We start from the raw sequence: 27728 nt of genomic DNA, 5'->3' as shown, positions 1-27728 counted from the left end.
ATTTTTGTATTATGATAAAAATTAGGGGCGAAAAACTGATTTCATACAAAATTTTAAATGCTTCTAACTCTTATAATATTTAAAAATTCAAACTTAAGGGACAAAACGTAAGAGCATAGCTGTGGTTGATATAAAACAAATTGTGATAAAATATTTTGAATTATATTAATATCCAGAGAGGAAAATGAGGACTACATTTGTATGAAAACTGAATTCTTTCGGGTCCTCCACTTTTGTCTTATGAAAATTCGAGACCAGTACCATCATCCACACAGATAACTGACAATTTGTGAACTTTGTTTCTAAGATATAAAATCTACATATGGCCAATAGGAAGTATTACTGCAATGTTCTGCCACCAGATTGCAGCACTAGCACAAATCGTAAACCATGGAGTAACTTATATACACTATGCCGTAAACAGTTTTTTGCCAAGTTTTCACAGATTATTTGTTAGTGCTTAATGATTAAACAATATTGATACATCAATGCGGTTTGTTTACTGTTTGTGCTAGTGGCGCACCCAACGCAGAGTTTTGCTTTATATTCCCTATTAAGAGTATGAACCTAAAAGCCAATATTTTTTATTTGTAAAATAATTCTGTGTAAAAATATTATATGACAAAGAATATAATAAATAGGTACTGAGGAAACTAGGTCTAGCGTTATGAATTTGGAGAGGTGTGACCGACTAGGCGAGCTCTCCACATACTTAACGATCACTAAAATTCACTAGCACGACACGTTCGTACAACCTAAATTCAGTTAAATCAATATAAATAATAGTTTATTGAACTACATGAAAGTTTTTGAAACAAGACGAATTTTTATTGCTGACATGGTGAACAATCGATTTGACCTACACTTCGGAGAAATCATCGAATTTTTGTCTTTTTAAATTGATAGCTATAGAATCATTTTCATTCAAATCTGGTTAATAATAATCGGGCAAACCTAGTAGATTCTGGTCTCCTAAACATTATTTTTCCTACATTCATTCTTTCTGATATAATAAATTAATAAATGTACGAGCTAAGCCCGTAAGGCTAGTAGTTTCAGGAAGAACACATATTCGAAACCATTTTCTTTTTTCCTTTTTTTATACTACGTCGGTGGCAAACAAGCACACGGCCTGCCTGATGGTAAGCAGTATCCGTAGCCTATGTACGCCTGCAACTCCAGAGGAGTTACATGCGCGTTGCCGACCCTAACCCCCTCCCACCCTCGTTGAGCTCTGGCAACCTTACTCACCGGCAGGAACACAACACTATGAGTAGGGTCTAGTGTTATTTGGCTGCGATTTTCTGTAAGGTGGAGGTACTTCCCCAGTTGGGCTCTGCTCTAGATCTGGAATGACATCCGCTGTGCTGTGCCCTACCACACAGAGCGAGATGACATTCACAATGTCCATACCTCTCTTGTGGACGTAGTTTAAGGACATACCCGGGTCCATAAGGACATACCCGGGTCCACGGTTACTGATAATACCACGCTTTGTGAGCAAGTGTGATGGAAAATAAATTAATTAGACAAATTGATTTTATCGCCTATACCTTCATTTGAGCTGTACTAAAAGCGACACAGTGTGTGCGTGCTCCTAATTTTTACAATAATCAAAAATCTAAAAAAGTCAAATCAGGTGCCGCCACGCTCCCATAGAAAATACTAAATGAGCAAGGGGTGGGACTAAATAGACGCGCATTTATGTCTATTGTTACTACATTTTTGTCTACATACGGTACGAGAGACTTACCAATTTTTAGGAGATACTTACCAATTTTCATTAATGATTTCTTTCTAATAGTAAAAAAAGTATTATTTTATAATACTCTGCAAGCTTCGTTGCCTAAGTAAGATACGAGATTGAAAAGCTTGATTATATCACTATTATCTATAATACTTTTTCTACTAGTCGTACATTTTCTATTCATTCTACTAGTACATGTTAAATGTTTAAGCGGGAACCGCCTTAACTAATGCCTTTTTTATGAAACCGTAACTTTCCGTATTAAATAAGGTCAGAATATTTATTACGAATTTATGAAAGGACAGCAACCATTTAAGCTATGACCCCATGCTATGACCAATTTAAGAGGTCTTATGGGGATTCCTATACGGTTATAAAAATGCTGTTATGATCTATTTTATTGGATTTTGGCATAATATACGCCATATGTCTTATATATTATAGTTACGACTGCAATGTTCTGCCGCCAGAGTGCAGCACTAGCACAAACCTTAAACCATTGAGTAACTTATAGATATGTACTATGCCGTAAACAGTTTTTAGGGTTCCGTACCAAAAAGGAACAAATGGAACTCTTATGGTGCGACGCTGTCCGTCTGTATGTCTGTAATCATCGCTAAATATCTATTTTGAGAACTACTTAAGCTATCGATTTGAATTTTGGAATAGTCATGTTCATCAAAAGTTAACCGAAACATATCTAAAGTATTATTTTTTATTTTACTTTTTTGACAAGTTTTATAGTAACAAATAAATATGACATTAATGCATCGGTTTGTTTAATGTTTGTGCTAGTGGCGCCCCTACTCAGAATTTTGCTTAATATACCCTATAAATTTTCTCCTTGTTTTGAAACTGGTTAAACTGGGTCGCAGCTCAATCTGTAAGCTACTCGAAGCTCATTTAAGCCGGAACGCCAAAATGGAGGAATTTATTGTTCCGGCGTAAGAACGCGTGCCTAATAACCAATACGTGTGCAGGTGTGCCTTTGGCTTGGTGGCTCAAGGTTCCAACCTTGTCAGCTAGTCAAAAACCCGTGGGACATCCTGGGTACCGAAGTTTGGAGGAGGCCTAGCCAAGTGACAACCGCTTATAAAAAAAGTCAATCCAAACTTACGGCCTCTTAACCTACGGCCCAATTCGAACAATGCTTATGTTACAGCGATACGATACCGATCTGACAGTATCAAAAGTGACGTTTTTGGTTGAAGGAATGTCACTATGACTTGGTATCGTATCACGATGGTTAAAAGAATAATCATTGCTCGAATTAGGCAGCAAGTCGGTAGTGAGTGGTAACTACGTACTCACCACCTGCTCGTTGTTTGCAGTAACAAAACACCGCAAAACTTCAGATTACGGTGCCTTAGAAGTACCTAAGCAAAGAGGTACTGTAAGTAAGTTATCAATGTTAGTCTACGCATAAGTAGGTGCAAGTAGAAGTATACAGGAACAAATACCTTGGGACTCCGTACACACTAAAGGAGACAGTTAGGAACCTGAAGACAATACTAGGTTTCGTGGAAGAGCTGGGGTGGCTAGAGTAGCGTGGCGCCTTAATTTAATTACAAAAACTATATACTGACTGTTCCATTTAAAATAAACTTTTATATGAATAAAAATAGACGAGCACTTTTTTTTAAGTACCTATGAAGGTACTTAAAAAAAAGTGCTCGTCTATTAAGCTATCAAATGAAAAATATCTTCCAGTATACTCAAAGACATGAAAGATCAAGGCGAGGCGGCCGGCAGCCCTAATGAATGCAATTCCAGCGCTTCGATTAAAGACAAAAAGAATTCTTGAGAGCCTTTAAAGGTTAGAATTCGTATTAATTTTTAAATGCTTATCGTCTTACCTATTACGCAATCTTCCGTGAATATATTATGATCTATATTACCGAAGTACTATACAGGGTGATTATTAAGTCATGAACAGTAACCGCAATTCCTGATAAAGCTCCCTACTCGCTACGCGCAACTAACGTAGAGCGCTAACTTAAATTACAATTTAATTAACTCATTCATTAATTACCAATTTAAAAAAAATATCCCTACTTATCAACATTCACAGTCACCCTAATAGTTACATGACTTGCAATGTACACAACGTAATAAAAAAAAATTTTATGAAAATTTGTCAATATTAATTTTTTTAACGTTTCCAGCCAGCAAATACAAAGCGCAAAAGTTTGAATTGAATGATTTAATTAATATGCTGAGTCCGGGACAGTTCTTTGTAACAGGTAGGGTAACCATAAGACTCGGTAAATGTTGACTTAAAAAAATTATTATAACAAAATACTTTTACTAGTTTTTGAATTTTCTTATTTACTAGTGTACCTATATTTATACTAATCGTAGAGTAAGATACACATATTTCTGATCACGACTTATGAATCAACCTGAAAGTATTAGACTGGTAGATAATGACATTCAGTATTATTCTTAGCTCGGTTGAGAATAGGGTTCTTAAAATACGTGTCGATAGGAACTATTCGTTATATTCTCTGGCGTTGGCGGACAAGTGCAAGTAGTACAACCATGCCTATTCACTCTTTCTTGACCAGAAAATAGCATAATCATGACATTAGCCAATGTGCCTAATACCTACTTAATATAATCTTAACACAATAAAAGAAAAAAAAAAAATTAAATTTACATACCGACGAACTGAAACTGAAAGTTTGAAATAGGTTAAAACCTGTATGTAAAGCTAACTTGAAATCAAAACGCAGCCTTAATTTCAGCAGCAGTTTCAAATATTGACGACCAGTTTGGCCTAGTGGGTAGTGACCCTGCCTACGAAGCCGATGGTCCCGGGTTCAAATCCTGGTAAGGGCATTTATTCGTGTGATGAGCATGGATATTTGTTCCTGAGTCATGGGTGTTTTCTATGTATTTAAGTATTTATAAATATTTATATATTATATTATATATATCGTTGTCTAAGTACCCTCAACACAAGCCTTATTGAGCTTACTGTGGGACTTAGTCAATTTGTGTAATAATGTCCTATAAAAAGAAAAGAAAGAAAGAAAGAAATATCTTATACCTTTAAACGAGCAATTCTTGTATATATATATATATATATATATTATATATATATTTCCGGGATCTCGGAAACGGCTCTAACGATTTTGCTGAAATTTGGTATATGGGGGTTTTTGGGGGTAAACAATCGATCTAGATTAGTCTTATGTTTGGGAAAACGCGTGTTTTCGAGTTTTCATGCGTTTTTCTTTCGACGCAGAATATGGTCGCTAATTTCGTGTTGCCGGCCACTGTCCGTCTGGTCCAGCGGGTTAAGACGCGGACTGCTAAACGAGTGTTACGGGTTCGAATCTCGCCCGGTGACTAACTTTTGTTTTTTTTTTTATATGTTCAAGTTTATATATATTTTTTTTAATTTTTATTGTTTTAGACAAGTTTAATTTAGTAAAAACAATGTAGTTAAGATTATCAGCTATACACCACCATATTACAATAAATAGTTATAACCGAGCAAAGCTCGGTCGCCCAGGTACTTACATATATTATATTAAACGGATCACTCACGTATTTTAAGTCGAAAATTGCCCGACATGTTTCACTCCATACCGAGCCTAATATAAACTTCCAGGTCAATTCGAACGTGCACCTGACATCTTCCTGATATTTGAATGATATTGGAATCATATCATTTAGCTGCTATTCTCGCGTTCATTTCATTCTGACTTCTCCGTGCATATAATAATTCTAATATTGGTTAGATGTCGGGGGGGCCTAGCCAAGATTTCAATCGTTGGCGCCGTAGCGAACGAAATGCTAATGTCCCTCTTTCACTTTTATATGAAAGAGTGATAGAGAGACATAACCGTTTCGTTCGCTACGGCGCAATCGATTGGCATCATGGTTAGGCCTTCAGGTGGACGTTCGAAATAGCCTGTTTATATTATGTAGAGATTGTAGAGCTTGCCCAGGTTTCCTGGTACGCCGTAGCTCGTAGCAAATGTTTATATGTAATAGGTACGTAAAATATGAAAAAAACTTTAGTACATTTTTGACTTCAAAAAATGGTCCACATGACTGACAAGTATCTGACAGTTATTCCTTCTCCATAAATATGTATACCCCGCCCGTCGCTTTGAATATTACCGAATTCACAATTTTCCGCTGTTAAAAAAGTTTTAATTGGTCACTAAAAGTTCTGATCGGCGAAAATATAATCATATCTGTCAAAGATCTTGCGCGGCATATAGGTATGAGATTCAATAGATGAAGCGAAAGCCAGCTGTCACCGTCATCACTTGGTTTTTATGTACCTACGATTAACAATTGTAACCAGGTTGCTGTGGCCAAGTCGATAAAATCATGTCGATAAACTATCAACATTTCTTACAATTTTAATTTAATTTGAAAGGATTAACTTTACCTAAAATGAACAAAAAACGCTTTTATCCTTTATCGTGGTTATCAAGTCACGATTTTATCGTCGACGAGGTTGAAACGAAGGGAAAGTTCGAATTTTTAATTACAATACATAAATAACTACTAAAATATGTTTTCCGCAAGAATTGAGTTATTTTATTATATTATAAAATATTTAGTATCCATAAGCATAATCTATGATGTTAAGTGAAGATATCGAAACTTCAATTAATCACTTTTCCGTTCCGCTGTGTAGCGCTTATCGATATATAACAAAAAAAAATACTTTACTTTTACTTTACTTTATAACATGTTTAAAATCGACCAGTCCACATCCCTAAAAACGCACACATACACATTTTACGCACACATACAAAGCACTGTAACCACCAAAATGCTTGAGTATTCAAATTTGTATTGAGAACAGGCAACGTTTACGTTACAATATTTGACGTAGTCAAGCTGCGCGCAGTATAGTAGAGTTACTCGCAGCACAATACACGTGGGGTCACTTTTAATCTATACGGCCCGACTCGAACTTTAAGATACGTGATAAAATTCCTATAATTACGATATGGATTGGATATGTCAGTGTCAAAAGTGACGTTTTTGTTTGAAGATTGTTAACAAATGTTTGACGTATCTTAAAGATGGAAGCGGGCCACTAGTCAGACTTGCAGGGTAAGTAATTCCAGTTTATTGATCATTTGCGTACCGCTTGCTGACTTGCAATATAAGGGAGAAGGAAAGCACGAAAGCTAATAAGCTAATCATAACATTAAAGTTCGTATCTGACCTAGTAACGAGCAGAACATACAGGTATTTAGACTTTAAACTACTTCGTAATGACTACATTGAAATATTACCTGAGTATCAGTTAAATCGATACTTTCTAATTATACCTAATAGCTTTCCTAGAAAACTGAATTGAAAAATGAACGATTGATTATTTGACATTCTATAAGCGCTGGTGGCCTAGCGGTAAGAGCGTGCGACTTGCAATCCGGAGGTCGCGGGTTCAAACCCCGGCTCGTACCAATGAGTTTTTCGGAACTTATGTACGAAATATCATTTGATATTTACCAGCCGCTTTTCGGTGAAGGAAAACATCGTGAGGAAACCGGACTAAACCCAACAAGGCCTAGTTTATCCTCTGGGTTGGAAGGTCTGATGGCAGTCGCTTTCGTAAAAACTAGTGCCTACGCCAAACCTTGGGATTAGTTGTCAAGCGGACCCCAGGCTCCCATGAGCCGTGGCAAATGCCGGGACAACGCGAGGAAGAAGAAGATTATTTGACATTCTAAAAGCAAGTCACGAGTTATAGACCTTTGAAGTTACCATGTGTTTACCACATATTAGGTACTTCGGTTTCGGTTAACATGTGGTAATGAGAGGCCTTTGCTTAACAGTGGGTGACAAAAGGTTAACATGACGATGATTATGACATTGAGTGGCTTTAGCTACCTACAGACTACAGTACTACTACAGCGGGCGTATTATCGATGGCTTTGTCGATGTCCATGTGATAAAATAACTCGCTTTTTGACACTGCGTTATCGAAAGTGACGGACACTGTTTTTATCACGCTGTCACGTAGATAAGAACGACCATCATATCCGTACTGTACACGCTACCGTAAAACTAGTACAACCACCAAACTATTACGTCATGCTCTCCAGAAACCCCTCATTGTGTTTTGGCACTTTTTATTGATGAGTATTTAGTACACAATTGGTACTGAACTTGTACTTAATTTTTTAAACATCTACCTCTATACTCTATGGTTTTGGAGTACAAGCTAAATGAAGTAGGGGTTACTATGGAGTATTTCTCCGGCAACCCCTACTGAATTCCAATATGGGCTCCAACATTCTCAGCAAACAAGGCTCGAAAATTTTAAGTATTTTTAGTCTGGTTTCTGGTTTGGTTGGGTGGTCCTTGTAGTTGCCAGGAAACTTGCAAATAAACTGGTTATCATCATCATCATGTGTTGGCCGGTTTCGGCCTTGGCGTCTGAGTTTGTACTGGCTAGTGAGAGCGACGATCGTGAGCTCTCAGGTGGCTGGCGTAGCCTATTTTTGCAGTAAATGTACGGCCACACTCACCGCAAGTTAGCACCCCTCCATCAAAATTGTAGCTTATGACCGCAGGTGGTTTCACTCGTCACGCTTAGCGTCGAGTTCCACTCGCCTCTGCTCTTCAAAGGCATGCACTTTTGAATATACTGTATGCTTCCACTTCGGCCAATCTTGTGCCGAAGTCCAGTGCGATGGTTCAATGTCACAGCTCCGCATGTGACACTTCAGCACATCTTTGTAGCGCAAAAGTTGACCGTTGTATCCGCTTGCCACTTTGCAACTGACTAGAAGATGTGCTTAGCAACTTTGTCATTGTCATATATGGGAGAAATGACCACACCATCGCAATTGTCACCACATTAGATAGGCTGACATTAGCACGGCGTAGAACTTCGGTGTTCCTGACACGATCTGTTCATAATGTCAACGGTGTCAAAGGTGAAACCTATCCATTGTACGAATGTGTTTTCGGTAGAGCACCACTTTCAGAGGCATATAGGAGATTGGGCAGAATTATTGTCATATACACAGAGACCTTTGTCTAGAGATTAATATCACGTGAACGGAACACCTCGACGCGCAGTTTGCCGAAGGCAGCGGCAGCCGCTCCGATTCCGCGGTTAATTTCGTCGTCAACGTGGCACTTCAAACAAAAACACTTAAGAACGCTACTTGATATAAATTATAATACGGATAAATCGCGTTTCAATGACAGAAAACTATATTACTTGCTCTTTGAGGAAACTCAGCACAGCGCCGGCTTAAAAAGTAATCAAGGAAATATTGCTACAGTACGTGATAGTCAAAAGTGTCATAACACTCATAACTTAGTGCTACTTCCAATTGCCAGTCTGTATAATATATTTATCTAAGTCTATCTCAAGTATTTATAGTAAATTTCTACATTTATAGATTGTATTTGCACCGGAATTAATATTATATGTCCCTATTGCACGTGCAAATTGGCTAGTAAGGGACAGATACTACCGACATGGCAGTACCATCGTCAACATCAACTGACTACTCGTGGAGGTCCAGTAAGGTTTACTAACTATCAGTTAAGGGTGTAGCTGGCAGAACCAGTTAGTACTGTCAGGCCAATTCGAGTTTTAGTTATTAGATCTGTTTCCGATATGATGCTAATCTGTCAGTGTCAAAAGAGGCGTTTTTGGTTGAAGAAATGTCACTTTTGGCAACAACAGACCAGTATCATATCGGAAATAGATTGAATAACTAAAACTCGAATTGGCCTGTGTGTTTGTGATGGTAAGTTGTAGCGCTACGGAACGTGTAGCGCTCTGACACATGACGTACGTAGACCCGCTACGCTAGTGAACCGTAGCGGTTGGCGCCCTAATGTCTCGAGCTAAAGGCGAATCATATACCTATTTCTCCTTTTGAAATCACCCGACTTCTCGTAGAAGCTACCTTGTATATTACGTCATAGGTGATAAAGCGTGGATCGAATCAGGAGTTACATTACGCATTCGATTTCTTACTTCAGTATGATTTCTCAGTAAACTTATATAACTGACATTGGATCCGGTGAAACGGAAAAAACTTTTACGTAACGTAGTCAATTTTACTTTTATACAGCATAATACAAGCCAAGATACGTATCCGCAATGTTTTGTGAATAGAATTATTTGACATATTCCTGTTACTACAACTAAGTAGATAGAAACTATACAACGTGTGTGTTTGTAGATATGCCTTTCGACAGGATACTGATGACAGGCTTTCCGTTTGTATGTAATCGATCGAACCTTACCTGACAGCTGTCATGCTGTAAACATGACAAACGGAAACTGAATAGTTATTGTCGGAACTGAAATAGTCCACTTTATTCACGATTGATGGCGAGTTTCATAGGTGTAACATGGGCTAGGCGCATAGTGTTGCGATTATTGGCAGCAAGATCAGTCAGGCTGGTAAGCGGGTGAAGCGGCAGAAAGATGAAGCATCAGGAATAGCAGTGCGGGGTCGGTCGGGTAGAGCACAGCAGCGAGTCGGCGACGGCGGCGGCGGCGGCGGCGAGTGCCGCAGCCCGCGCGGCGGCGAGTGCCGCAGCCCGCGCGGCGGCCGTCCTTGCCGCGCTAATAGCGCGAGTCACGCGAGGGGGTCGATAGCGCCGGACAGCCTCCGCGTCAATTATTCAGCACGCGATGCCACCGCCGCCGCCACGCGCCCGGACAAAGAGCGCGCGCACTGCGGCTAGCCAACCTACCAGCGAACCGGCCGTCGCCCGCAGCCAGGCGCTCCACCAACTGAACCACTTATGCGTACAGCTAAACACTGGCCCTGGGGGCTGGACGCGCGTTACGTAAAGAGCGCGAGGATGCGCGGGGCTGCGCGTGGCGCTCGCGGGCGCTCGGTGCGGGGTCGCGCGCGGAGTGCCACACGGTTATGCAACGCGCCGCCGTCGCCCAGCGCCGATCGAAGCCGCGGCTGCGCGCAACCCGCGCCGCCGCCGCGCCACCGCCGCGCTCAATGGCGCCCGTCGCAGCGACGCAGCGCCCATTCAATCACACGCTATACTCATACACCAGAGACCAGGCCCCACCGTCGCTGCAGCCGTCGCTGTCCCCATACATCCCCCACATTCATTTTCCTTCTTCCCAGAAATTTATTAGTCGTGATATTAGTCACTAATAGACAACTTTACTTAACTATTCACTGCTGCTATATGTTTCCCGCCTACGTGCGCTACGTCACTTTAGTTCTTGGAAATGGTATTGTCAAAAGCGGCAAAGGAAATGAATTCATATATTTCCATTTGATTTTAAACGGGTCATCGTTCTTTATCGTTTCTAGCTCCACCTAGTTTTAGATTACATACCTATCCTACATAGCTAATGTCAGGTCACATACTATTTGTAGATTTTCTATCTTTGACATCAAGAGAATTAAAGGTTTATCTAGACGGCCTAGACTGCGGCTAAGTCTTTGTTTGCAAGAGCCTGAAACGACGGAATCGCGGCGCTAGTCCCGTGCTGAAGGTCGTCCTGACGTGACCTCATTACGATGCTCATGGCGATCGAAGCAGCGCCAGACTACGAGTAGCCGAGCGAGACAATGCGTCTGCCAAGTTTCCTTTCTTTAGAAACCAGAGCGCAAGCAATGTTTCGACGCATCTCCTAATTATCCTATCTTGCATTTACCCAAATTACACGTTTTGAACAAATAGACAATCAAAGCAAGCGATTGATATATTCTCTAGTACAGTTGCTGCTAGTAACTTTATTAAAACAACATAATATATCCACATATGTCTTGACCTAACAGTAAAAAAATCAACAGTTGTATTGCACTGTAACTTTAAAAAATATGCTTAAATATACCATATTTATAACTATACTTACTAATAGGTTATGATTCTTATATACCATACCAATATTTTTAACGTAGGTACAGTAAGTGTAAAAATATGGGTCCAAGCAACATACCTACTCAAAAATATGTCCCATAGCTCTTAATTCGCCGATATACGACGTATGGGACATATTTTTGAACATCTTGTGTGCTCCCATATTTTTACACTTGACGGTACAGTCAGCGTCAAATACTTCGTAGCAGTCAAAGTAGCCAAAAAGTTCGGTACACCATACTAGATATACTAAATATATGGTGTACCGAACTATTTGGCTACTTTGACTGCTACGAAGTATTTGACGCTGACTGTACATATGTGAGTACTTGTACAAACCGAAGAGTTTTTAAATACCTACCTAGGTAACTGTATTAAATAGGCTTCTTACTTCGAAAACCTACTACTACCTATTAGTATTATTACACCGTGTCCAATAAGTTCGAATACAAACTTTTAGCACTTGCTGTATAGACATACGGATCGCTGGATATAAAATTCTTATTTTAATTTAAAAAGTATATTGACATAAACATAGTACTATAATTTCATGAGTCACGTATTTTTAGTTTGGCTTGAATACACGATGAAGTACGTTCGTGAAGAAATTATTAGAAAATTCCTTAAAGGCGACAGGCCATGTGCTATATTCAAGGCGTTACAACCGCATGGAATTAAACGGAATCTGGTTTATACTACTATAAAAAGGTATAAAGAGATCTCTTCTACAGAGGACAGGAAAAGATCCGGTCGGCCCCGCTCAGCTAGAACTGAAAAAGTGGTAAAGGCTATAAGAGAGCGAATTCGGCGGAAAAAACACCGATCTATTAGAAAATTAGCTGCTGATCTGAAAATTTCCAGAGGATCTGTACATAATATATTGAAAAAAGATCTTGGATGTCATGCTTATAAAAAACGAAAAGTACATGGCATTTCAGATGCAACCAAGAAAAAGAGAGTAGAAAGATGTAGCACCATACTTTCTTGGCACGCAGGTGACGAATTTGTTTTCTCAGACGAGAAACTCTTTGTGTTAGAGCAGCCTCATAACGCCCAGAACGACCGGTTGTGGGCAGCACGGATAGAAGACATTCCAGAGTATGAAAAGAATGTGCCTAGGTTCCAGAGCTCACCATCAGTGATGGTTTGGGGTGCTCTTTGTAAGAGGGGCAAACTGCCTCTAGTTTTTATTGATAAAGGCGTCAAAATCAATGCGGCATACTATAAATCGGAGGTTTTGGAGAAAAATGTTGCCCCAAATTTAAAAAATATGTTTGCAGACGATTATTATGTTTTCCAACAAGACGGAGCTCCGTCGCATACGGCAAACGCTGTTCAAGCTTGGTGCAAGGCTAATTTGACCGATTTTTTGCCGAAAACTGAATGGCCACCAAGTTCTCCAGATTTAAACGTACTAGATTATTTCGTATGGTCATACATGCTCTCGAAACTAAATAATTATAAAGTCGCAAACCTGAGCCATTTTAAAAAGGTTATCATGCAAATATGGGACGATATGCCGATGGATGCGGTGCGTGCCGCTTGTGACTCTTTTGAGAAACGTTTGAAACTTGTAAAAAAAGTTAAAGGTGGAGTTATTCCAAAACATTTGTTGTAAATATTGTATATAAATGTGGCTTTCATTTAATATAATTTTCATAACATAAACTACGCGTAAATTTATTTTATTAAGGATCATAACTGTATTCGAACTTATTGGACACGGTGTATATTATATTTTCTTAATATTTCATGGACATTGCTATTATTCATTATTTACTAATCACTGATTAAAATGTACCAGCCATAAATAAAATATGATAAATATAGTACGGACGTCTGTAAAATGTACATGTAACGTTTTTATTTAATTCGACGTTTCTGCTGTTAGTGTTCTAGTTAGTAGTGCCATCTCGTAGACTAGCGAGGCTAACATCAGTTCGCTACGTGTAGGGAACTTCAACATACTTTCTTTGGCAGGCTGTAAAAAATATTGTAAATTTCCATTGAAAAAGTTCGTCGTGATTGTTGTAGGTGGGGCCACTGAGCGAAGTATGAGTAGATGGCGGTTTTATGTGGCTACAAAGTATTCCTTGTCAATACACGTCTATGACCGTGCCGAAGCGTACCGTACCCATTGCAAAGAGAATTTGAAATTGAGGTGGATTGTCAAAGAAAACTTTGTAGGAAAAGTGGCGCCATGTAATAGATCAAAGGCCAAAGGTATGGCAGCATCGTTTCAAGCGATGGGGCCATAACCTTAAGGTTGTGCCCGGTAAGATGGCGCCACTTTACAAATTTAACACATATCAGTGAAAGAATAAGGATCAAAGTCAAATGGCGTCCTAAAAGTTTTAATCATGTGTCGAAAGATGGCAGTAAATTTATGTGGCTACAAAGTATTTTTTGACAATACACGTCTATGACCGTGCCGAAGCGTACCGTACCCATAGCGAAGAGAATTTGAAATAGAGGTGGATTGTTAATAGTACATTATTGCAGAGGCCGGGAAATGGCAATTCGTGGATGAGTTTAGATTTTGTCGGACGACGCGTAGCGGAGAAGAAAATTTTGTAGCGACAGTAAATTTACTGCCATCTTTCGACACATGATTAAAACTTTTAGAACGCCATTGATGATCAAGATCAAATTTCGTTCTAAAAGTTTTAATGTTATTTTAAGCTAGAGAGTTGAATCTTCGATAAAAGGTATTTCATTAAAAGAAAACAAATTTTAGCGTTTTTGTAAATTCATCCTCCAAGGTGGTGAAAAAGGGGTTGAAAGATTGTATGGAGATGAAACATTTTTGTGAGTACGGGACGTGAATCCATGTATCTTATTAGAATACAAGAAAAGTAATTTCAGAGTTTTTAAAAATTCATCACCTAAAAGGGTTAAAAAGCGGTTGAAAACTTGTATGGTGTTCAAGTTTTATTTTGAGCTAGGGACTCTAAACTTTGTAAATAGGTACTTTATTAAAAGAGAACAAAACTAATTTCAGCGTTTTCAAAGATTCATCCCCAAAGGTAGTGAGAAAGGGGTTCAAAATGTGTCTTTTCATACACAGTTTGAACCCATACCTACCCATTTTGATGTTTGACCTTCGTCATACATTTTTTTGAGTGCAGGACTTGAAACTTTGTAGGTTGTGACAGACAAAACATACAAATTCACGCGTACGAAGCCGCGGGCAACAGTTTGTAATAAGATTTAAGTTTAATAAGTAGGTATTAAGTCTTAAGCGAGTTTGAAACTTATTAATATTATATTCTCCAATAAATTATTATTATTAAGCTAGGTAACTGATGAATAGATAGAGCACTCGTATTTTTATTTTTCTATGATTAGGGTATATCGTTTTCACTCCACATTTCTAGTACAAAAAATGACTACTAAAGAAAATTGTTTGTATTTAAGGAATCCAAGATCATTTCTTTCTCACTTGAGATAATATAAATAAGATACACAAGTATGTTTTATAATCGTATATTACAGTGATCAGTAACGTATAATAAAAACACAACCATAAAATAACAAATACCAATACGAAAAATTCTACCCTTCCTGACGCTTAATAATTAAAAGATAATTATAATTGTAACTAATAAATTATTCTTTACTTCAAATGATTATCCGCCATTTTTGTCTTCGTTTCGTTTCATTACTTAGTTGGGTCATAAGTTCTGTCACAAAGGCTTTGACTGATTAAATGGAATACAAAGCTATTACAAAAAAAGTTTACCATGAATTGAAAGCTTGTTTTATACTGATCAAAACGTAATATATATAGTTTAAAATTTAGATCGCGTCTTAATTTACTACTTGTTAACTTTGGGATTGACGTTAGACGCAAATACGCGGCTGGATTGTGAAAAATTATACTAAAGGGAGTAAAAATCAGTGTCACATTAATAAAATAGGTACAATCGTTTATTTGTATGAACCTACTTTATTAGAACGTTATTTTATCACCTGCAATTAGTTTTCCGACAAGTCTGTAGTTCAGCTTCAAACTTAGGGTATTTTTCAGTGATACGCAAATTTTTGACTGCCATCCTACGAGTACGTTTGGTAAAACACGTACAGTTGCAGGTTGGCAATACCAATACACATGAATTATATATTTTAAGAAAGATAGAAGATCCAGCTTTAATTTTATGTAAGATTCGACCATGTAAACAAGAAAAATAACTAGGCATCCAAATCACCTCGAACAGGTCGCGTATTTTATGCATGTATTTTATTACATTTTTAATTGTGCAAATCTGAGACAGCAAATTAAGTTTAACTATAATGTAAGTAATTCAGCATAAAATAAGTTTTGAACCCATATATTTTCTGTGATTATTTATGCGCATTAGTCTGAAATGATTTTTTTGAATTGAATATATATGAATAATAAGGGATCTTAACCTATAGCTTTTTTATCAGTCAAAACCTCTTTGACAGAACTTATGACCCAACTAAGTATTGTCGGACATAAAATATATAATACCAACAAAGTAAATTCTCTATGTGATTACTAACTTCTTACTTCTTGATTATAATGACCAAAGCGCGTTTATCAATGTTGCATTGCAATTCATCAAAAATAAGGGTTTACAAAACTATTAACACTGAAATAATCTACAAATATAACTACAATAATTTTACCAAGAAATAGAGCTGCGTAAAATACTTATATTTAAAATAGGTAAAAACTTAATTTTTTTAGCTTCGCCACCCGTTCCCATCTTCGCCTAATCATTTATGAATTACTCATCGCCAAAATGTTATGACTAAAGAAGTTAGGGTATGTATGCTTGCAAACCCTTGCTTTCAAAGTACTGCATCATTAATAACAGGATTTCATGACATATTATTGAATCAAAGCTCCTTAGTGACCTCAGTTTTGCCGTCCTTCTTCCGGCTTCGCCAAGGTTAACGTCTAGAACTCATAGTATACGACAAAACTCATCTGATAAACATACATTTCTTATAAATTGATAATAATAAAAAAGAATAAATAAGACATTGTAGATCTATATATTAATTATGACATATATGGTATATATAGGTTGGTAAAAAGGTATTACGAACAGCGACGGCCTGCTTGAAAGCTCTGCTGCATGAATCCTGTATTATGTTAAATAAATAAAGATACAATATATAAATTAGGTTTAGTCTCAACACTCGGCTACCTAATACTACAAAATCACCGCGCAATTTTTTTTGCCACCACTTGAAATAAGTGGTAGATCTGTAGTTTGAAAATGTATTTGTTCCACCACCTCTGCCTCATTTTTAATTTACAAACCAATAAAATACAAACATCCTAGCTATCTTTGCTGATATAAAAATAAGTCACATCTGCAGTAAAATCTACTGTAAATAAATAGTAAAATACCAAACCCATGTTATATTTAACTTCACAGTCAGATCTAAATCATAAGTGGGACAATAATCCCAAAATACTGCCTAACTGCTCCTGCAGCTGCTCTCTCCCTTTCCCGTTATCTATGACAAGGTCCCACTGTGTATAATCATCCAAATCACACTCTGAAGCGACATTGTCTATGCTTTCCTTGAACTTATATCCTCTTTTGAATCTGGTTTCTTCATCTGCAGTTATGCGGATAGTTCTGATGAGGTCCCTGTAGGTTTCTTTGAACCAGCAAATGTCAGTTTTGCGTCTGATATCGCTGACTATCCATATGGGTCTGTCGGCAGCTAGAAAAAAAAAATGGTTAAGTGTTGACAGCAACTTGATTTCCATTGCAAATTGAACCTGTTTATTTATTTTTACTTAATTTTAATTCAGATTCATTCAATCAATTTAATTTATTTCAAATTATGATCAAAATTATTTTTTTTGCACTGAAAGAGCGTACCCCTCCCACATGACATCTAGAGTTAGCTTATAGAAACAACTATTAAATATTATTTATTTATTTATTTAGCCTAGTAATACAAAGGTATTACAAAGAATCCCATTGTTGGGCAAAGGCCTACTATTAAATACAAACATGTAATATATAATTGTACTACTTTATACTGACTTGAATCATAAGATGACCTTTAAATCTTGAAATATGAACATAGCCAATATACATATTTTAGAGGCATGTGCATTATTAAGATGTTCCATCTCCACCAGGAGATAACTAAAACACATGCTTTTTGTTTGTTCTTAAAATATACCAAGGTAAATGCAAAGTCTAATACCATTTTGACAAGCGACTCTACAGAAGCAGCCATAATCTTGGTCTCGCATCTCGTCACTCCACTTTATCATTTCTAATCTATGCTGCTCCTTGTACTCGCTGTCGCTCAGCAGCTCATTTAAATTCAAATTTTTCTCCTTCGCCCAATGACTCTTTATGGGCTGAGATATCTTTATCACTTCACATCGATCTCCTAGCCTGAAATAAAATATTATTTATAGAATTATAATAATACCTAGAAGGTATCTTTTTTAAGTACTCCTATCTATCATATTTGCTATCCTTAGCAATCAACTCAAAGAGCTCAATGAGAGTGTGGAGCGTTAGGTTCGACAATGCTCATGTAACTCCTCTGGAGTTGCAGGTGTACATTGGCAGCAGAGACTGTTTGCCATCAGGCAAACCGTATGCACTTTTGTGATGCTTGCAGCAGCAGTGCAGGGCTACTGGTGGTGACTGGTGAGGGCCACAGAGAGAGGAACCAACATAGCCATCTCTAAGATAAACACGTTCTTCATTAATACTTATTATTAAGTTTGCTTAAATCGTAATGCTTATAAGCTTAGCCCATTCAGCACTAGTCACAAACTGTTGTTTTACATCTACAAATCCTTTTCGCGCTACAACATAGCTCAGAGTGTGCGATTTTTTTTTATACCATGTCGGTGGCAAAAAACATACGGCCCGCCCGATGGTAAGCAGTCATCGTAGCCTATGGACGCCTGCAACTCCAGAGGTGTTACATGCGCGTTGCCGACCTTTTAAAAACCTGTACACTCCTTTTTTGAAGAACCCCATACTGTATACCCTCGGGAAAACCTCTGCTCATTCCACAGCCAGAGCAACCACGGGAGGAAATTCCTCTTAAACCACACAGTGAGCGACCATTTAGGCTCTAGGGTATGAGGATGAACACCCTGCTGACGGTGAGCAGTGCGGTGATAGAAAGTGGCAATTGGCATCATGTCAAACAATTCTTCAGAGCACAGCCTATTGTACAAGCAGTAATGTTAATTGAAACTTAATATAAATAAGTTTTTATCCATGTATTGAGTGAGCACACTTAACCCATTCAGGGCCCGTGACTCAGCGTATGGGTCATGTTCAAACAGTCGCGCAGGGCCCGTGACTCACATGTGAGTCGTGAATAAATTCTGATTTAAACATAAACAAAACGTAATATGACGAAATAATATAAGTATAATTTGAGCTAACAACCATCTTTATAAGGCATGTTGAAAAACATAATTGTAAACATGTTTTTTTTTTAGTGAAACAGGGTCTAGAATATTCAAGTTTGGTTTACTGAAAGTGTAATATAGTAAATATTCTGAAATTCGAGATACATACGTGTCCCAAGCAAATGGATAAATCTACATTTCAAAAATATCAAAAATATATTTATGCCTGAAGTTATTGACATGACTCAAGGTATGGGTCACCGTGGCCTGGCGCTAATTGTAAAAACTACACATATCTTCATAGCACGCAAAAATAAACTTTATAACTTGGTTTTAAAGCTTATTTCATGACGAAACTCGTTGCAAATTGTACCTTTTTACAATGGATTACTGTTTGGATGGTAGCAAGCAACATTTCTAAGGACCAAACATTACCATGCCAATTTTTCTTGTTTCATTATAAAAACAGGGCGGCTTAAACAGTCACCAACTAAATGGTATATTGTATTATCGCAATAGTGTGTGAGAAATATTTAAAAGAAAAGATTTTTTCTAAACATTTTCGTGGTAATAAGTACTATAATACATTTTAAGTGCTCTATTGTTTATATTATAATGACGTTTACCAAAACAAAGTTCATGACCGGCCACATGTAAGATTATCGGAGACACTTGGACAATAAACACCTGGGCGGCGGCGGATTTAGCGGCGGTATTATCTTTAACGTGGTATTTCTGACATAAACTCAAGAAATGATCCCCTCTATTAGGATGTATTTTAGAGTAACATGGGAAATTATATTTAGTCACGATTTATTCGTTGGCGAATTTATGCTCCTGGTTTATGGTTAAAAAGTAAAGGCTGACTAGAAATATACATAATCACGCGCTAAGATGCAGAATTTTATTAGAACTTTTTTTTTCATATTTTTATATGAAAATAACAGCGCCCTCTTGACAATGATCATCTATTTCTGATCAGGCTTTAAAATGTTCATTCTTAGTTTCTTACAAATATCAACAAATTAGTAAATATATATATATTTTAATATGAACACTGAACAGTAAACAGTTGGTTAGTAAAAATGTTGCATAATATTGTCCAACGGACCGGATTCATAAGCGGCAATTTCTTTGACGTTCGCGCCAGGCCCCGAGACCCATAAGCTGAGTCACACGTTTTAGCTGAAAACGGTTTGTATGGTGGCCCGGCGTGTTGTGTACGCTTCGTGGTTCGTGGCCATGAATGGGTTAAGTTTACTTATTTCTCTGTTACTAAAACAGATCTGTTCCAAAACCCACTTGATTAGTGGATTTAGCCTAAATAGTGCGCTGCCCATAATGAAGTTGAAGAAAAAGAAAGCTGGAACATGTTGGTTAACTAAGGCTATGCACTGCAATTAATTTCTGGTAGTTCTAAAACTGCACGAAACTAATCACAGTGTATTCTAAGCCTAAGCCAATAGTTAAGTTAAAGTATAAATCAAATGTACTTTGCAGTAGCAGACAACAGAATAAATAATTATTGGATGTCCTTATGCAAATTCACTAAGCCCTAAAGTAAGCTCAAGAAGGCTTGTCTTATGGGTACTTGGACAACAATATATAGGGAGCGTGCATGAACTATAGGAGGCAGCACAGGAGCCGTCAGATTTTTGGCGCGAGGCGTAAATGTGATGTTTTTTGTTCCGATGTAGCCCACAAGATGGCAGAACCTACTATGCACAAGAAAACACTTGACGTGTAAATGTGCCCATTTATGGTCCGATTCAGACCACAAGATAGCAGACCCTCCAACGTGCACGGTCCCTATATAATACATAAATACTTAAATATATACAAAACACCCATGACTCGAGAACAGATATCCCTGTTCATCACACAAATAAATGCCCCCACTGGGATTCGAAACCTGGACCATCAACTTCATAGGCAGGGTCACCCACAAGGCCACACCAGTCGTACAATAATAGAATTAATTTAAAAACAATAAAAAAGGATTAACATAAATTTCTAATTGGAAATTTTATGCTTCATTGAAAATACAGTATTTTGTGCGTGACTTACAACTTCTGCAAGTGGTCTGTCAAGTAATCTTTCCCAGACTTCCTTTTGCCACTAAACAACAGGATGATACGCGGAGCCATGTTGACAAATAGAGTGTTATATCTAGTGAAACATATTATATTGTGTGACTTGGTTTTTGGTTTAGTTTTGTTTCAATAATTTGAGACACGACAACAAGTGTATCGAGGAATCTGTCTCATTTCTAATCTAGCTTCAAAATTCCAATGGAATAATATGATGTTTTTAACAGGATAACTATTATTCTTAAGTGCCTTATTCACAATTAGTGGTTTTAAAATGCCTTTTACTAGAATTTAAAGAAAAACAACATTTTTTTTATCTTTGAAGACGCCAACTAAAGTGACAACATACCAGTGTTGCCAGCGCATAACTCCAATTTCGGACGGTGTGTAATCTGAAAAGGGACGGTTTTTATGACAATGGGACGAAAACGAACTTGGAATATTTTATCATAGTGTATCTCAATATATGTTTAAAACAAATGTGTATTACTGAATTTGTATGTGTGTTAAAGTGTAATACTAATGATTTTATGCATTTGTAGATGTGCAGAGCCATAGATGGTAGGATCCTACAGATGTGCTATACGCGTGCGTCCGTGAGGGACAGAACATACGCAACACACCAAGATGATTGGTCGGATATGGTGGGCAACAAATAATCCGCCCAATCATCTTGCTCAATTTAAAGAGGGTAATTTAAAAAATTGTGAGAATGTGACAATCTCACACATTGTGAGAGTGTTCATACATTTTCATAAAAAAACGAAAACAACATTAAATATAGACCATATTTAATGTGGTTTTCGTTTTTTTTCTCAGGTTTTGATTTAAGTTTTTGGATATATAGAGTCCCGTTATCTGTACAACTCGAGCGCCACCGTGTTCTCAAAAATATTCTAGCGAAAACGTATAGAATTTCCGTAAATAAAAGGAATATTACATACATATTTTATGTCCGTAATTGAGATTTCGTGCTTATTCTGATCAGAATGGGAAGCCTAAACCTACCAATTTTCATATCAATCGAAATCTGAGAATAAAATAAAAACTGACACATTTACTTACTCATTTTATAAACGTACCTAGTTTCGACGGCGCTATTTGGGCTATGTATTTGATTCAGATACTATTAGTTAACTTTGTTTTCTCGCAAAATAATCTAGATATGTTCCTCTGAGATAATATAAGAGATTATCACCTCCTCTGTAAGACTAAAAGTTTATATTCCCAATGCGAACTACATAATGAAATTATAACAGTTGTACCCAAATAATTACGAAGAAATAGACAATTATTTAATTTAATACTTACACAAATACAATAGGATTCACCACGTTACCGAAATTTGCCGTTTCTTTGACCGACCGATCAAATAGTTGTAGGAGAGTTTCTATACTTTCAACTGAATGAACGCTTTAAAACAAAATAATTTTGGAAAACTTTAAACTTAAGAACGCTCCAAGGAATAAGGGCTCTTAAGTATCTAGATCACAGTGTTTCTCTTTGACTCTCGCTAGTCGCTTTTCAAGTTTACAGTCCTCAACGTTACCACAGACAATGGCTACAACAAAACAAACTAAAACTAAACTAAGGCGAGATTGTAGATTATATACAAACGCGGAAACTATTTTCGTTACGTAAGTTACATTTCTTATGTTGGTACACCTGTCAAACACTATAGGCTACTACAAAGTGAGAATGAAGCTTTATAAAACTATAATTGTCATTCGTCACTTTGAAATTAATTATTCTAGGCACTTGATGCCCAAAAGGGACGGTAGCTTGGAAGGGGCGGGAAAGGGACGGTGTGGCATTAAAAGGGACGGAAAACCGTCCCTTTTAGGACGATCTGGCAACGCTGCAACATACACTGATCTTGTCAAATTTGACAGCTGAGTAGGCATTGCCATATCAAATAACAATTCAAAAACTTGTCGACTGAAGACATTATATTTTTAACAAATTTTAGTTAGTTTAGGAATTTTTATCTTATTTGATTAGAAGACTTTGTCAGTTAACTTTAACACAAACAAAAATATCCTCTTTTACACAAAATAAATGCAATGGTGCTGGCATCTATCAATTTTACAACAACTACTTCTTAGTGACTTCTAACAGATGAAATGTTTTTCAAATTTTCACTAGATGGCGTCAATATTCAGACATTACTAATTTCTCAATAGGTGGCGCTCCAGTCTACTAAAGGGGACATAGCAACGCGGGATTTTTGTAAATTTTAACTATGGATAGGCATTTTACCAACCGATGTAATTGTAGACAATTTGTATGTAAAAATCCACGCCATCAGTTAATTTACTCTAACTCAGGACGTAGGTACAGCAAGATGTTATCATCGATAGATATCTCGATATAAATACCATAAGTAGTCTAAGAATTTATCCAAGTAGGTACCTATATCTACCTAATGCGGCCTAGGCTGTCTAGTTTCTAGTTTAGTAGATGCGATACATTGTGTATAAACTAAAATGTAAATCTACCTCTTCAATATAATTAATAAACCAAATAAATAATGAAATCACGTAATACTATCGGTATTACATCCTGTCGCTATCTGTAGTGCAACGACACCGATCGCGCCCAATAAAACTTATAAAATGTTCACTAAACCGATGGCCGTGACTAAGTGAATGAATATTCGATACGCGTTGTATCGCAGCGCCCACGCCGCATTATTATACCCACCATAACATATACGTAACTATAAATAAAATCGTGCCGACACGAAAAAAATTGCGTTATTTGAATGCCGGCCGATAATTTAAATGTAGCAACAACCGCTTTTAGCTTACAACCTTAATTGACTTAAAAATGCTTATCAATATTCGACAGCGGCCACCTCGACCTAAGCGCCCGAGCCTTCGTTTCAAATTGAATTATATTACGACGAGATCAAACTTAATTTGGTACACCGCTCGCGCTTGCTTGCGCCCTTGTCGAACGAACACCGAGTTCGAAGCACGATGCACGCTCACGACTTTCTGAACAACTCCGGACATGACATTCCACGTTTCGTTGTAGATTAGAACGAGATGGATATTGAATCGACCGCCGTAAAAAAACGAGACGGAAGAACTCGGAGCAGTCCACGTGGACTGCTTAATATCAACACGGGAGCGGCGACCAATAGAAAACGGCACCGCTAATGTATTTCTCACCTCCGCACTCACACCAAGGATTGCTACCATTTTTACATTATTTATACGATTCTGAACTTTCCGGCATCCGCATAGAGTTTTAAACCATGGGTTGCGGTGACGGCGAGCTCCATATCTGAAATGACTTATAAAAACTTAGCGATAAGATTTTGATTCTTATTCGGTGCGGCTAGAGTTGAGTGTTGTTCGCGGAGTGGTTTGCGGTTCTTGAATTTAAAACGATTCCCAAGAACACGGGCGCGAGTTGGTGAAGGTTGGAGGAGGCCGCGGTGCAAACTGCATCGTCACAGGGCCGGTCCCCCCGCGGCGCCCCCACCCCCTCGCGCGCCCGCCATTATTGTAGTGGGCCCGTGCAACTGTTCCGAGTCAACTGTTGTGCTGAGCCACGTTTTCATAGCGACGGAGATCACAGCCGCTGCACTGAGTCTGATATTCCTCCCGCAATATGTCGCGTTTTGTTACTGTTTATTTTATTGTGAGGGTTTGGCATGAACAAAGAGACGCATGTACTCGCAGTAAAATAACGAAAGGAGCGCCAGCGCCCCTAAAATAATGTTAATATTGCATCCGAATGCAGCTGTCACCCTGCGCGTCAAGTCAGCGAGGAGTTTAATCTCGAATCTCGCGGGTAATATATTATACATTCCAGTTAGGGTAAACATACACAAAGTTCAGAAGCTCGCTATAATTCGGGACAGAACCGGTAGCTATTTTGACAGATGTTTAACGATAACCGCCTATCTGCCTTCGGCGCGATAATAACACGATCGTTATTATACCAATAACCGCGTCAATAAAAATGAATACATTTTATTTTAAGACGTTTTAAGAATTGCTACTTTCACCATATAATAAATGCAGTCGGTAGCCAGATTTTTGTGTGGTGTGTAATCAATCAAGATTAAATTAGCACCTTGATACAGGAGTTCCTTCATCCGAAAACAAATTAAAATTCATGATGAAAATATATTAGCGAAATGAGAAACAAAAGATTGTCGGAATCCTTTAACTAAATGGTTCGGTGAAACAAATCTACTCTTTAGAGGCTCTTTTATGGATTATATCCTTGATTCAATGAAAGGGGATCTTTTGTCGACAACAGACCCGGAAATATTAGACGTGCTCCCTTTGACGCCCCTCGGGGGGTCGGCGGGGAGGGGAACGCACGGCAGGGGTATTGTCTGCCCCGATGCAGGTACCGCTTATTTTTAAAGAAAACATAAATCTTATGACCGAGCTTGAGCTGAACTTACTCATACTGGCACCGTAGCGGATAGTTCGTAGCTCGTAGCAGTCGTAGCGCGCGTAGCGGTTGAATAATTGACCGCGGAGAGGTGGCAAATTTGGAATTTACGAAGTTGTATTTGTAAGCCGCTATATAATTATTAATATTATTATAGATGTAAAATACAAAAAAAATATTTGACTGCACTCCATACATATAACTAAAAGTGAAAAATAATCTGTAAAAATCAACGTGTGACAAACCTTCAATACGTCTTTAAAATAATGTGAAGGCAGCTAAGAGTGTATGAGATTTAATTAGGCCGTAAAACCGTCTAAAAAATGTCATCCATGGGCTAAAATATTTTTTAAATCCTAATCCGATTCTTAACTACATTTTCAACGCTCAATAAGAACGTTTCCGATCTAATTCTTTTCACCAACTTTATTTGTAGCACTTTGTAAATTGCCTCCCCACACTTTTAAACTGACTCACTCCACTAACAACAAAACTTCGTAATGTTTTCGTTATCATTAGTAACTTTTTTCTTTAAAAAAATGAAAACCATTTGTTTAACTCAAGAACAGCAAAAGTACGGACAAACGGTTCGCTTCTCACTTTGCTTAAAATTGATTTATGGACGAGTTTATTCGCTCCCCTCGGGCAGTTTCTCCCTTTTTTTATGTGGGCGTTTTTGTTCATAAAAAACTGCTTATTTGGCAATCTCGGTTATTGTGTATAGCTAACTAACTAGTTGTATTGTACGTACTAAAAAGCCTGCTTATTGTAGACTTACAGTAACAAATATAATGCTTTAATTATTTTTTCGATTTAAATAGATGTATTAGGTATGCACTGTGGAAAAAGGAAACATAGACACATATATAACCTCGCATCGTATATAGATGTGTAATTAACTAATTATCAACGCCTTAAATCTAAAAAATATTAATCATTCGTTAAACTTAGAAGACCTATAAAAAAAAATAATTATACTCGTATTGTTCCCAAGAATTGGCGCAGGCACTAAATTTTACGAAAGCGACTATTATCTGACCTTCCAACCCAAAGGGTAAACTAGGCCTTATTAGTCCGGTTTCGCCACGACGTTTTTCTTCACCGAAAAGTAAGTAAAATAAGTACATAATTTCCGAAAAACTCATTGGTCGTGCCGGGGCTTGAACCAATTGCAAGTGAAGTAAAGTGAGTGCAAATAATGTAAACAAACCAATTTACCTTCATTACTTTGTAATCTTACACCGTTTAAGCACAACCATGATCTTATCAGCTTAACAGCTTATAGAATTAAATTTATTATTAACATCAATGTTTAGTAAAAATATTAGTTAATTATTTAACTTTCAGTAACAACAACCTCCGTAAAAAATTTAGGTTAGGTATAGGTAGCATTTGATAATGCTAACAAAATTTCTCATATTTGTTTACTTTATTTTCAATTGAACCTCACTTTAGGTGTCTGTGACTGTAAAAGCTCGCTATTAAAAATAATAATATAGCGCGTGGTGGCACTATCTTCATATGATCTTCATCGATGATGAACGCAAGTTTGAATATACACTGAAAAAAATGAACTCCAACTAAGTAGCATTTTCTCTTAGTTGGCGTTAAAATAATTGAAATGACCTTATTATTGTTTACTGAAACCAAAACCATGTAGTTGTAACAGAAACCTGAATATGTTTGAAGTTACACACAAGTAAATTGTTGATGTAATAAAAACTTTTTATAAACACAACTAATACTTTTTTGAATTCATACACTACACTCGTTAAATTAGTTATTTTCTATAATTTACACTTGCAAAGACTCTGTGCATGCATTAACCATTTATGTCTATTATATTAACGAGGCGCAAAGTTAAAATAATAACTGGATATGTTACATTAAAGACGCTATGAAGTAGAACAAAACAAGACAAAATGTAATATCTACCATTTTCTTTAGTAGCACCAATTATTTAGTATTTAGTCGTATTAATTATTTACAATGTTACTGCAAATAATTTATGTGGTATATAAACAATGTTGATTATAAAATTAAACATAATTAAGTTATTGTTTGAATAAACATAATGATAGCATTTACAAATTATAATAAGTTATTTTAATCATATAAAGTGATAGTTGTGTTCAACTAGGTACGTTATACCTAACAATCTTCTTAGTAGATTCAAATAAGATTTGACTGAAACTAATAAGAGCGAGTCCCCCCACGCGTCTCCTTTCCCCCGCGC

At 37.3% G+C, this 27728-nt stretch overlaps 2 protein-coding genes across 30 annotated transcripts in view; both read right to left on the bottom strand.

Annotated features, from left to right (window-relative positions):
- LOC133526787 (sodium channel protein para) overlaps nucleotides 1–10810 on the bottom strand; it is a 108160-nt gene extending 97350 nt beyond the window's left edge. For 21 of the 29 annotated variants that reach the window (XM_061863540.1, XM_061863543.1, XM_061863542.1 and 18 more), the window contains exon 1: nucleotides 10460–10809. The gene's annotated coding sequence lies outside the window, so the exon portion shown is untranslated. Of the gene's footprint in view, nucleotides 1–10459 lie in introns of all 29 variants that reach the window. The other 8 variants (XM_061863552.1, XM_061863558.1, XM_061863556.1 and 5 more) reach the window with 2 other exon arrangements.
- A 4259-nt stretch (nucleotides 10811–15069) lies between these two features.
- LOC133526830 (phosphomevalonate kinase) lies at nucleotides 15070–21618 on the bottom strand. Its single transcript, XM_061863629.1, has 3 exons — nucleotides 21051–21618; nucleotides 17804–18000; nucleotides 15070–17308 (listed from the first exon to the last, which is right to left on the bottom strand). The coding sequence occupies exons 1-3, from the start codon at nucleotides 21128–21130 to the stop codon at nucleotides 17025–17027; spliced, it is 561 nt and encodes a 186-aa protein (XP_061719613.1). The 5' UTR covers nucleotides 21131–21618; the 3' UTR covers nucleotides 15070–17024.
- Between the last annotated feature and the right edge of the window lie 6110 nt (nucleotides 21619–27728).

This window comes from Cydia pomonella, chromosome 17 (assembly GCF_033807575.1).
Source record: "Cydia pomonella isolate Wapato2018A chromosome 17, ilCydPomo1, whole genome shotgun sequence".
Lineage (NCBI taxonomy): Eukaryota > Metazoa > Arthropoda > Insecta > Lepidoptera > Tortricidae > Cydia > Cydia pomonella.
The sequence above is the reverse complement of the archived record's forward strand: the minus strand, read 5'-3'. Positions and strand labels throughout refer to the sequence as shown.

Coding starts and splice junctions, on each gene's coding strand:
- LOC133526830 (XM_061863629.1), bottom strand. CDS start 21,130: ATGGCTCCGCGTATCATCCTGTTGTTTAGTGGCAAAAGGAAGTCTGGG. Junction 18,001..21,050: donor ACAGACCACTTGCAGAAGTT/GTAAGTCACGCA, acceptor ATTTTATTTCAG/GCTAGGAGATCGATGTGAAG. Junction 17,309..17,803: donor TAGAGTCGCTTGTCAAAATG/GTATTAGACTTT, acceptor TTTTTTTTCTAG/CTGCCGACAGACCCATATGG.